This window comes from Fusarium odoratissimum (genome assembly GCF_000260195.1).
Source record: "Fusarium odoratissimum NRRL 54006 unplaced genomic scaffold supercont1.17, whole genome shotgun sequence".
Taxonomy (NCBI): Eukaryota; Fungi; Ascomycota; class Sordariomycetes; order Hypocreales; family Nectriaceae; genus Fusarium; species Fusarium odoratissimum.
The window spans coordinates 81669-94049 of NW_022158703.1; the positions used below are offsets into that span (position 1 = coordinate 81669).

At 46.1% G+C, this 12381-nt stretch overlaps 3 protein-coding genes across 3 annotated transcripts; all 3 read left to right on the forward strand.

Moving 5' to 3' along the window:
- Positions 1-798: 798 nt before the first annotated feature.
- Positions 799-5296, forward strand: FOIG_09951 (serine/threonine protein kinase; the record flags this gene model as incomplete). The annotated part of the gene is made up of 6 exons (XM_031210238.1): positions 799-1443; positions 1509-2767; positions 2890-2935; positions 3231-3588; positions 3642-4434; positions 4513-5296. The coding sequence occupies 6 exons, from the start codon at positions 799-801 to the stop codon at positions 5294-5296; spliced, it is 3885 nt and encodes a 1294-aa protein (XP_031059716.1).
- Positions 5297-7202: 1906 nt separating this feature from the next.
- On the forward strand, positions 7203-7889 carry FOIG_09952 (uncharacterized protein; the record flags this gene model as incomplete). The annotated part of the gene is made up of 1 exon (XM_031210239.1): positions 7203-7889. The coding sequence occupies one exon, from the start codon at positions 7203-7205 to the stop codon at positions 7887-7889; it is 687 nt and encodes a 228-aa protein (XP_031059717.1).
- Positions 7890-9565: 1676 nt separating this feature from the next.
- On the forward strand, positions 9566-10407 carry FOIG_09953 (uncharacterized protein; the record flags this gene model as incomplete). The annotated part of the gene is made up of 4 exons (XM_031210240.1): positions 9566-9706; positions 9763-10077; positions 10186-10302; positions 10372-10407. The coding sequence occupies 4 exons, from the start codon at positions 9566-9568 to the stop codon at positions 10405-10407; spliced, it is 609 nt and encodes a 202-aa protein (XP_031059718.1).
- Positions 10408-12381: the final 1974 nt, after the last annotated feature.

Genomic DNA, 12381 nt, shown 5'->3' on the forward strand with positions numbered 1-12381 from the left:
TAACACCTATTCAATAAAAGCCCCTAGACGGCTCACTACTGTTAGTATGGTGCAGGACTAGACTTCGGCTTCGATACTTACTGGTAATTTAGGGCGAAATCGCTCAGTGTCGTCGAATGCGTCGATCATAACAAATCATCCAGACCCCAGATATTCTGACGGTTCCACTTTTCCGATACCTGCGAGGGCGGCGAACCATAGTTAGCCGAGCGATCTTCTGGTCTTCTCCCATTTTGTATTTTTGGCATAAGGCATTCTTCCATGAAGGACCTAGCGACACGAGATGACAACATATGCAATTTGTTTTGTTTGTGGATGGCGGTGTATTGAGCAATTTCAATTAAATGCTGAAAATTGTGCTCATATGACATTCACATGCCTAAAAGAGTCCCAGTTTCATTATTTTCGCAACCTCCGTTTGGCTGTATAATAGAACAGGCTGTCTTGGCAAGGGAGTGGTTTTCTGACAGCCTCGTGCTTCATAGCACTGGGGGTTTGAAACGTGGGTGCTTGGCTACTTGTACTTTGTTCTTCATTGGTTGCTGGTGAGGGGCTTTCAGCCACTTTCACACCGATATGCACTCTTTCAGCGAGCTGAACATCCTTTTCAAATGTGTTGCATTGGAGACGTAGGTGTGACAGAGTCAGGCGAGACTTTTTGGTGGTAAAGAGAATTGTGATTGTTATTTGAAACTGCATAGAGGTACCAAATGGTGTCTACTTCTTATTCCCTACAACCCTCTTGATTGAAAAAAGAGTAATATCGTAGTCAAGAACACTGGGACCGCTCGCTCACCGATGGAGTCCCAAGAATGCCGATCGACCAGCGGTCGTCGGCCTCCTCAACAACCACGCCAACGAAACCTAGCTTCACAGTTGTCGGAACAGCTCGTTGATAGTCAGTTTCCGCTAGGTTGCAAGTTCAAATTCCTGCCAAAAGCTCGCATCGACAGGCTTGTTTCACGAGAGGCTATTATTCAAGAACTCTCCGGCTCTGCAAACCCCTTCAAGCCAGAAGACGAAGCCTTCATCCAATGGATCCTCCACAAGGCTCGCAAACTCTTTCTCACCATCCTAGACAGCCGTCTAGTCGAGGGCCCATCTGACAAGCTTTACTCACTCGATTGCTTTCAGGCACGTGGACTTGATGACGACCAGATGCCTTGGACTGATTCCAGCAGGTTTCTCCCAATCGATGATATTGAAAACGAAACCTGGTTCCACGATGTCTGGAGTAAAGAGATGGATACAAATTTCCGACGATCTCAGTGGAGATTTGTAGTTCCTGTAATTACCTCAACACAGTTCAGATATAGGCTCGAGGCGCACCAAGTTCTTCCCTTTCTCCAAGTTGTTGGGAACCCCAAAGAAGGAGCATTCGGTCGAGTATATTGTGTCCAGATTGAGCAGTCCCACATTGATATTGGCTTTCCGGTTAAGCGTGTAAGTTCCCACTCTGATATGTATTAGATTTATAGTCGAGTTACTGATTGTGATAATCCCTTAAGATTGCTGTGAAAGAAATCACAAACCCAACACAGCAGCGTGAGACTGTAGCTGAAGCTTGGCCTAACGAAGTCCGGGTTTTGGAGAAAACCAAGTCTCTTAGTGACCCGCACCTCATCACCTGTATTGCCGCTATCGAAAGGGGAAATGAGCGATATCTCCTCTTTCCTTGGGCTCAAGATGGAAATCTACGAGAGTACTGGGAAACACCTTCTGAAAGGTTCTATGGGAGAGCTGCCATTACTGAGGCACTCATTCAGCTCAAGGGCCTAGCCACTGCGCTTCGTCAGCTCCATTACTTTGGACTGCCCGATGATTTGGCAGACCTGCCCGCCAGTTTAAAGGATGAATACGACCAGACTGGAGTCAATATGTCTATTAGGCATGGGGATCTTAAGCCAGAGAACCTTCTCTGGTTCTTAGAAGAAACCCCTGGATCGAAGAAAACCCGATATCTCAAAATTGCTGACATGGGCCTCGCAAAACGTCACGTTGTTGCTACCCAGGACCGGTCCTGTCTTACATCAACTAGATACGGAACTATTCTCTATGAGGCCCCTGAAGCACAGACATCCCATTCTGGTAGATCTCGCCAGTATGATGTCTGGTCTATGGGCTGTATTACGCTGGAATGGGTTATTTGGATTTTATACGGAAATGGCCAGCTCCAAAGGTTTTACTCTGACCTTAAAGGCTACGGAAACGACTTCACCCCTTACTACCAACTGGATGCAAACTACTCTCAAAAAAGAGCAAAAGTCCATCCTGCCGTTGTTCACTGGATTTCACACATCAAAACGACGCACCCGGAATGCCAGGAGGAATCTGCCATTAAGGGCCTTCTCCAACTTGTAGAAGAAAGACTTCTAGTAGTCCCTCTACCGGTTCGTCGACCTACAATTTTACTTGATACCAGCCGGCAGTCCAATCAATCCCCTCTCCCTGATTCTCAAGATGTCCCCAATCAACCTAGGGCCACATCGAAAGAGTTCGAAAACGCTATGAATGTAATATTGGAAAAGGTAGGAAGGTGTCAGAACTACTTACTTAGGAGTTCAGATTTGCGTTCTTCGGCCCCTCCGCCCAATTTTACACCTCTACTGCACCCCGGAATGGGTTATCTGACTAGCAAGGTTTCCACAGTGGGCAAAGGATTGGCTCCACCTTCCACAGGCTCGCGAGTGAGTAAAGTCTATCATTTACAGGTTCCAGCAAATATTATAAGAAGGCTGATCGCAGGTTACTTACTCTGGGACAGAAAGTAAGTATGAATATATGAGACCATGAATATGCTGAGCATTCAGTAACATGATGATATGCTTAGGACGTACGTATAGCCCACTGTAGATCTTATTACTAATTACTTTTACTAACTTCTATTAGTATGTATGTTGAATATGTACTGAACCTTTTGCACCTTGGTCAGGCTGTTGACATGGCTAGGGGGTGAGTTATTATGAAATCAAAACATAGCCGGATAACTCTGGCTGACCTATGACCGTCACTCATCATAGCTTGTAAGTTTGTGTTTTTACAATTGAAGTATGTGGAGGAAATGCTAATCTTTCTGATCTAAAGCCTGTAAGTTATTATCGCTTTCAATCGATACTTTACGACATCAACCTCTGACCCATGGTTATCGTTGATGTAATAGCCTGTGAGTAAACTATAACCTATTATGCGTAGTTTCTGGCGCCTGTGAATGTTACTGATACTAGAACTAGCTCGAGAAATGGGAATTTCCAATTGATAATACCTTTGCCAAGAAGGTTATACGAGATACACATGGCGGTTCTTGGTTCCCTGCTCATACAAGTTCAACGGCAGAACTCTGTCATCGATGTCGCAGCCTTGATTTCTCCAACACAGGTTTAGACATTAAGCGGGACTCTGGTGAGCTCGAACAAGGTTCTCAGCACTGTGAATTGTGTTCCCTCCTTTGGCATGTTTGGTCTCAATCTTTGAGCACTCAACAAGGGGCGATACAAGGAACAGTTTGTTTCGAGCGAACTGGATCTCTTCTCAAGATATTCGGGGTACAAAATGAGCCGATGCCGGCTCTGTCACTAACAGCTCACCACGGTAATGATCTCTACTAAAACCCACAAGTTCAAGCTAAGGAATTGATATTTTAGATGCCCCTTCACCTACTAGCATTCAAATCGGGCTACCAAACCTTCCTGAGTCTGGTTCTGAGCAACAGCTCCAAATCATTCGAAAATGGCTTGATGATTGTGACGGAAATCATGGAGGCTGCAAGTTCAAAGGTGATGTCAGCCTCCCTACTCGCTTGATCGATGTTGGGAGTCGAGGTTCGCCAATCCTCCGCTTGGTCGAGACTGCGGACAGAGCACTGGACGATAAAAGGTACATTGCTCTTTCTCATCGCTGGGGTGATACTAAGGAACACCCCCCATTCTGTACCCGGTTCAAAGATCCCACAGGTCGGGGCCATGACCTTCAATCATTCAAAATGGCCTTGCCACAAGACGATGTGCCACAGACATTCAAAGATGCCATTGATGTTACACGTCGCCTTGGAATTCGATATCTTTGGATTGATTCACTGTGCATTGTTCAAGGAGAGGGAGGCGACTTCAACACCGAGGCTAAGCGCATGGAAGACGTTTTCAGTTGTGCGTATTGTGTCATTGCGGCTAGCCGGGCTTCCAACCAGCTTGAAGGCTTCATAAAAGAGCGACCAAAACGCAAGTTTGTCACCATTGAGCAAGGTAGAGCACCCCCGCTCTACGTTTGTGAAGCAATTGATAATTTTGGTGGCCATATTCTCGAAGGTGCTTTGAACCGCCGTGGCTGGGTCCTCCAGGAGCGTGCTTTGGCTCGACGTACTGTGTACTTTGCGGACGCTCAGACCTATTTCGAGTGTGGCGAGGGTGTGAGATGTGAGACTCTGACGAAGATGCAGAAGTAAGTAGGAACCTCATCACTGTGCTCCTTCTGTCAGTTGTTCTATCCTTGCTAATGCTGTTCTTATCTGTTTCATAGCACGCTGGCAGATCTTCTTGGTGATGCTAGGTTTCCAGAAAAGGCGATGAGGACACAGTCAAGAGGCCTCAAAATCCGTTACTTCCAGGCACTCTACCAGCAGTACTCTCAGCTTGAGCTCAGCCATATACAAGATCGCCCACTAGCAATTGCTGGACTTGAAAGCCGTCTTCGCAAAGCCTATCGTCTGCGTGATGACTATTGGGCCAAGGGTGGTTACGGAATCTTTCATGACGGACCTGGCCATGGGCTCTTCCATCGTAGCCTACTATGGAAGAGAAGCGAGGATGAGCCAGTCTTGGATTTAATCGACTTTTCCAGACGCCCAGAAGATTCCATGCCAACTTGGTCCTGGATGGCCTTCAAAGGTGGCATCGATTACCTTGACCCGCCATTCAACAAGGTCGACTGGGAAATGACAGAAGTGGAATCCCCATGGTCACGGACAAGCGGTGGTAGCGAGGGCACTCTTAGCTCCCGTCATCTCAAAGTGACCGCGCGACCTTTTAATGTTGCGGGTCACTGGCCTGGCGAAATCGAGCTTATATATGATAACCCTGAGCGCAAAGCCACCTCTGAGGGCTATCGGCCCAAATGTGCTATCGTTGCCAAGTCTAAAGAAGGTGTCGAGAGGAATGAGAAGAGCTTTTATGTCATGATCTTGATTGAAGTACCGAATATGGACTCGCAGGGCCAACAAGTATTCAGACGCCTTGGGGTAGGTAGAATGATGGGGAAATATATCAGTTGGGAAGAAAGCTTGCAGAAGGGAGTAGTTAGTTAGGATTATGGCTTGTCAGGCGCTAGTTGATATTAAGAACAATGAACCGTCGGTTCCCTATCTGCCTAAGATCTCAAGGAACTCAGCTAGGCGATTCCATATATACGTGACGTGGGACTATGTGTCCTTTATCAATGCCAAGGACTCAAAGTTTCTTTTAACATAATCATCTCTTCCGTTTATGTGTTTTCGGTATGAATTGCCTCAACATTGGTGTTAGTATTTGATAGTGCTCGCAGCAATGTTGGGCTTCTTAAGCATTACGGAAACATAGGTACAGATGGGAAAGACGTATCGCATACGTTTCTGGGACTTCCATTGTTGGATTTGTGCTTCTTGCTAGAATATCTGTCGGTGTATGCAATGAGCATGTGCGGTGTGAAATTGTGAATGATATAGCACATGCTGACCTCGTCGCGTTCAGAAGCGGCAACGTCGTGGCAGTAAACGAAAATGACAGGCATCCTCGATGTTGGGTAGTCATGACAGTTCTGTGCTTTGTGCCAAGCCATACTGGTCATGATATAGTCCATGCTCAGAAACTTTCTGAAACACGCTGGATGGCCTCTGGTTTCGGCCTCTGCTGTAACGATATTTGTTACAGAGAATTCCTATCTGTTGGTGTGAGTTCGTTTCTGCCTTAATATGGTTGGTTTTGTCTTGGGCCCATATTCAGTCCCCTGTATACGACCCTGGCCAGGTATGTGATCCCAAAAATGGGCCTGCTAAGAACCCTCAACCCACCCCAGCCCGGGCTCAGCATCAACTCAGCTTAGAGCAGCAAGAAATCAGCTCTAGGAATGGAAAGGGGTTTTGGTATGCTAGAGTTTTGTCGCCGAATTTAATGGTATCACACCCCAATATTTCTCATATCACCATGTAAAAGTCATTCACATACGACTTATGCTAGTATGATATGATGACCACCAATGGTCTCCTTGAAAACAAACTTACACTTTTTAACTGAAAGTTAATCTTGGTTATCTATGTTAACATAAATCGTCCAATAATAGCACAAGAAATAGAGTTTGTACTACCACTTTTTCCCGTCTCTCCTTATTATCTTGTGACTCAAGCTATTAATATGAGGCTTGCACCGTGCGCTTTACCATGATACTGGTTCAAATTACACGACTGGCCCAAACACATGGTCTAAGGTGGTTCTTTGCCATTCCGAGACTGTCGAATCGCGACCTTCACAGCTCGGCCTTTGCCCCCGGGAACCGCGAGCACACTGTGCCCAACCTATCAAAAAACCCAGCATACTTAACTATGGAAATTTTGACTTTTGACATGTGCACTTTCGTTCGGGCTTGTAAGATAGAGTTCATTCACGGTCAGTAACCAACCCTAACTCAAACACAATACACGGTCAGCCTCACTTCATTCACGAAGTTAGACTGAGCAAGATACGCATGGATGATTCCTTTCTCCTCCACGATCTTCTCGAATCAATAGGGCATAGGGCTCGGGGCCATCTTGTGTCCTGAAACTCTAATGGATGCTGGGTATAAACTCCCCTCCTGTCCCCTTCATCCTGACTTCTGAACTTCCCTTCTTCATACTCTTCAGTTGCCTGCTGCTCAAGTCACAAGTCTTCTATTCTCAGCTTACGGTTACGTCAACGCTATCTTCTTCTTTATCAGCTCATTCTTTGTTGACAACTCACTTTCTACTTTCGGCAAGTCACCAGACTTTGGCCCACATATCAACGTAGCGCACATACTTCTCTTCATCTCTTCACTATCACTACTTGGTAAACTTTGCCTGGCATTTCGACACAGCAACAGCGAGCAAAGACTTTGACCCTTGTCCTAAGCTTAGCTTATACACCTACCACTCTCTTTATCTTGGACTTCCATCCGATCTTCATCTTCACCTTTCTTTAAGCGACATATACCATTTAAAAATGTCTGCTCTTACTTCCGAAGCGCTGCGTCAATTGGATCAGCTTAATAATCAAGGAGGATTGCCATCCCCTTCACCTACACAAGACAACTGGGAGACCGATTCAGACTGCTCCTACTATTCACTATCTGACCTGACCTTGGACAAGTGGTACCGACAGATCCCAGCAAGCCAAGTCAGGAAACAGGCAAAGCAGATTCCAGCTAGCCCTGTATCGAGCCAGTCTATTTACCCGCGACGATTTCATAACAAAGAAGAGCTTGCTCTTCAGTCGTCGGGTCCCTGGCAAGAGTACCCCTTCTGCTTGAACAAGGGTTACGTGTCTGGGTCACCGGGCCCAGTTCGTATAATCACCAACTCTGCTGGGTCTGGGGAGTTTGATGTGGTCTACCACCCTGGAAGGACAGAGAGGTCGGCTTGTCTGGCTAATTACCGGCCAAAGGGGTATCAAAAGGGTGCTGTACCAAAGCCCCTCCCCTCGAGCGAGCCGACCAGTCAGTCAACCTCAAGTTCGAGTGTTGGCGGCTCTTCACTGCAGCACAACCCTTATATTGCTGCTCATCTTGCGGGGTATCAGCAGGGACTATCAGCTGCCTACTATGCGCAGAGTCCGCCGCCGGCTTATGTTGTACCTGTGCCATTGGTTACTTACGCTTATCTTCCTGTATGCGGCCAGTATTTATACTGACTCTGATAAGTTTGGAGGATAACTCAATGACTATCAATACCTCACTTTATTCTTTCAACCCACATCTCTTTACTGGGCCTTCAAAAGGCAGCGCCTCACTGTTTATTATTTCAGTCTGCATTGTCGCACTCTCCTATGGTCTGCTCAAGACTACATTTGGAGTTGATCTCAAACGAAACTACAGTCACACATCCTCTTCTCTGTGGATAAATGGCCATACAACAAATTTAACTCCAAGGAAGTGGACAGCATATATTCCGAGTAACAAATTCTTGGAATTGCACTCTTGCAGAACCGCTTTATGATCTACAGCGGCTCTAGTACTTCAGAACTTATTCAAATAGTTCCCAGCAACCTTCAAGGTTGTTTTGGTGTTCTGTTAATACAATTCATCCAGTCTTCTTTTGAATGCTTGTTTTTGCCACGTGCCTGCATCCCAGAGTGAACCAATTATGCAATGAAACTTGTGAACCACATGATCCAGTTCTGTCAGCCTAAATAATGGGCTGCCGTTAATTCTTTCAGCATTTCCCGCCCTATTTCCTTCGAGAGCTGTGATCGTGAAGTGAAGTGTTACATACTCATTGCCTATTGGCTCCCTTGCATCATCGCAGCGGATTTCCGTATGAAGCGGGGGATCATCACCCCAGACCGCAGCTTGATATTAAGCTTACTTTTCCAGGGATGAGGTTAAAAGCAGAGGGGGAGCCAAGACATTGGAAAGGACTAAACTGGGGAAAGCTAATATGGTAAGTCGCATCGTTTTCCTCAATGGATAACATAGGCAGTGTAATTGCGCACAAATATATCTTACCATATTGGATCATTCGGTCTTCCCTAGGGATCTGCAGCCAATCTGGAATAGGATGAAGACATGACAGTAACATGAGACCTCCCTTCGAACCTACTATGCTGACTTACCTTGGCGTTTGGTAACTACTCTGAACTCTGAGAAGAGCGAATTCGACGAACGTTTATCCTTCTGACCACAAGATGACGGTCCAACTCTGGATCCCTAGTACTCTTGGGAATGGTTCATGATGATCTGCGTCTCAAGGATCTCGATCTCGGCAACATAACACATATTAGTCGGTGAATATACGGTCAATGATATCACCGAAAGGTTCTGGGCATCGCGGTTCCAAACTGGCTACGAATTTGAACATTTGCCTGAAGTTCATGACCGGCCTCCTGAATCATGGAGAGCTCTATATTTTTCTCTCAACATCTGGTCACGTGGGATCCCAAGTATGGCCAACCGCCAGCGAGTTTGGGGTCCTGCTAAGCGTCTTCGAGCTACCCTTACTCAACTTGACGGCGTTTCTTGCCAAGGTTCCCCTTTAGACACCTGGTTCGAAAGTATACTTGATGATTCAAGTCATAAAAAATTTCAATCTGGAGTCTCTTGGCATAAAGCTTCACGCGCCATTTCCAATCCGGGGAAAAGCTTTTTCTACGGCTCCCGAGTTCTGAGGGCTCGTGCCCTATACTTCACAGAGCCTGTCAAGCTTCGAAAGATGTCAGTATCTTTTATTGATACAGCGGCTTAAAAATTCATCTCTGGCTTCAGCCTGGTTCATAGCCATAATCAATCTCATGCTGCAAGGTACCAACATGAGGATACGATGTTACACATTCCACTTCTTGATGAGCCGATCCGGGGATGGGAACTCGCCATGGAGCTGTCCGGGATCAAAGGTATTGCTGCAGTTCAGAGTGATGGAACACTCACCTCCTGGGCGGGCGAGTCACCTGGACTTCCACGATGGCGATTAAAAGGAGCCCAAGGAGTTTCTGTAGTAAAAGCTGAATTCGATGTAAGTTTCTACTATGCCACATACTGAGTTAGCTGACATGTACGAACATTTGTAAGGCTCTCAAGCTTGTCTCCCTTAGTCGTGACAAAATACCCAACCAGGAGGACTGGCTGAACAACTGTCCATGGTATCCTGAAGTGCCTAGAGACGGATTACTATTCAGCGGAAGCACAGGTGATAAGCCCCCACCCAAATACAATCTTCCAGTAACCACCGACTTTTTTGACCAATCAGATGACCGATATCTGTCGCATCTGTCGGAGATTGTCATATGGGTCTTTGACATCTGCCATGTGGCGGGAATCAAGTTCCGCTTTACATCTCCGACTCTCACGACAGCACTGTATCTTTCCCTATTGACGGCCCGTCTGGTGAGCGACTGTCTAACATTGAGTTACAGACAAAGGGGACATATTTAGTTGGGTTAAAGGCATTCACACAATGGACTCTTGCAAGACCGCCATGGCTGATGCTTTTAGGTTCAAACTAACCTAGACCGAAATATTCAAACGCCTGACTACCCTTACGGAACAGATAAAGGCTGGAGTACAGTTCACGGAAAGGGATCTCAAATCATTGGCATGTTTGCTTCTCTTGTACGTCATCATTTAGCATCAAAATCTTTCCTTTCATTTCGATACATCAAGACTAACATAATTTTACAGTCCCGGCCCTTCTGGGATCTTGGTCTCATAAGATAGGCGTCAAATGGTGGGTATGTTATTGAGTGAAGCCAGCATAATGAGAGAATAAGAGCGAAGCATCTTGGGGTTTTGCAGCAAAGCTCAGGCAAAAACGCATGAGGGCCGTGTAAGTCTTCGCTTAGAACAACTGTTCCCCCGGTGTTCCATGTTCCCCCTCAGGCTAGGGAGCCGTGGTCGTAGCCGTCTCCTCAACCGTCCCCTTTTCAATAAACCCGCCTTTCTGAAGCTCCGCCACAAGGTCTTCCGGTTCTGCTCTGGGCGCGTACACGATTTGATCGTCTGTCGTACTGCCCATAGACCACGACCACCCGCCATTGGCTAAATAGCCATATATCTCTGTTAGGCCCAAGTAAAAGTCCGCCGTGTTTGTGATAAGGCGGCGCGGAACGAGCCTCTTGTGATCTGTATTAATTGGTTCCATGGTGATTTCTTGCGGATTGTAAGTGTATCCACTTTGCTTTGGTGACTCTGGGTTTTGTTTTTGTTCAAGTGCGAATGGTGAGTGCTGACTCGCTGAGTGAGTATGGCCAGGAAGGTTGTATTATACTTGTTAGATGTCCCTGAGTACCTCTGTCTAAGCAGTCACATTGAGCTTGTTTGTCCCTGATTTGGTGACTGGGCTGGTATGTAACTCGATTGATGAAGCCTTGTGAATTAGTATCCTTTGTGATTATACACGTACCAGGAATCTTGACTCAGAGAGCTCAAGCTTCATACGCCTCTGAATCATCCACTCAGCCATACGAATACCGCCAAGACTCGGTTTCCTTTCGAAGTTGATGTATCTCTGAGCTATCTCATTGCTACCATCAAATATACTTCTCTTTAGGTCGCAGGCTCGTGTAGTCCTGGATCAACTGTGATAGGAATAACATGGCAAAGGAGTGTCGACCGAGACCCAGAACCTACGGCTGTAGTACCAAGCCACGCCAAGAAAAACGTTTACTATTCTACCATGACATGATTCGGTAACCTTTGAATGTTAGAAGTATCGTTACTTACGTCCCGTTGCGACCGAATACTCCCACATCCTTTAACAACTCATTCCAAATCATGGGACTCGCCCCTATGACCTCTCCACGATATCCTTCTTCTGGAGCTCCTCCAGCAGGTTCTTGCGCTCTTCCTTCCAGACCACTGTATCCGTGGCGACCTCTGGCTACCCAATTATTCTCACCGATACGTGAGCCCCCACCATAAAATTCCTTCAGGGCTACACGGAGGGCATCCTAATCCTTGACCTTCTTAGTTGGGATGTTATGCTTCCATTCGGGAAGGAGCTCATTTACGTCTGCCATTAGGAAGTGGTGATATGGGTTCTGGTAATCCTCAAGGTTTGAGTTTTGTGTCATGTGATATTGATAGTGAGATTGATAGGTGTAAATGAGAAGTCTTGAGCGGTTTTCGCGTTCAAGGATTGGTTTTTGTATTCTGAGAAACGATCTGACACATGCAGTATTATGGTTTTAAAAACTTTTGATAAATATTAGAAAGCCACAGTACATATTCCTCTTTTGCTCTACATTCATTAAGATTATAATTTTATTAGTTCATTGAATCGTGGTCCCTCTTCTAGAACGAACAGGGTTGCCACCTATTTATGGCATAGTCTTGGACTCCTGGTGTTGCATTTTGCTCTGGATATAGTATTTAGACACAAACTGGAACGTCAAGCCGCTGACGCCAATAATCAGAATATCATACTTTGTTTCACTATAGAATTTCTACATAAAGCTCTCCACGACGGGTGATAATTGGTCTTGCATCCATTTACTCCACTTCCGCAACTGTATCACACCCAACTGTTGTTGTCACTACCAAGTAGACTACTATTGGCAAGCAGAAAAATGATCCAATGATCGGGTGTTCCTAAGCCTGGCCCCAAGAGTTGAGGAAAGTCCCGTCCTCCAGCGGTAAGTGTCAGCCGAACAGGAAACTATGATATGGTTCCCACGACCGCCAACAAGACCA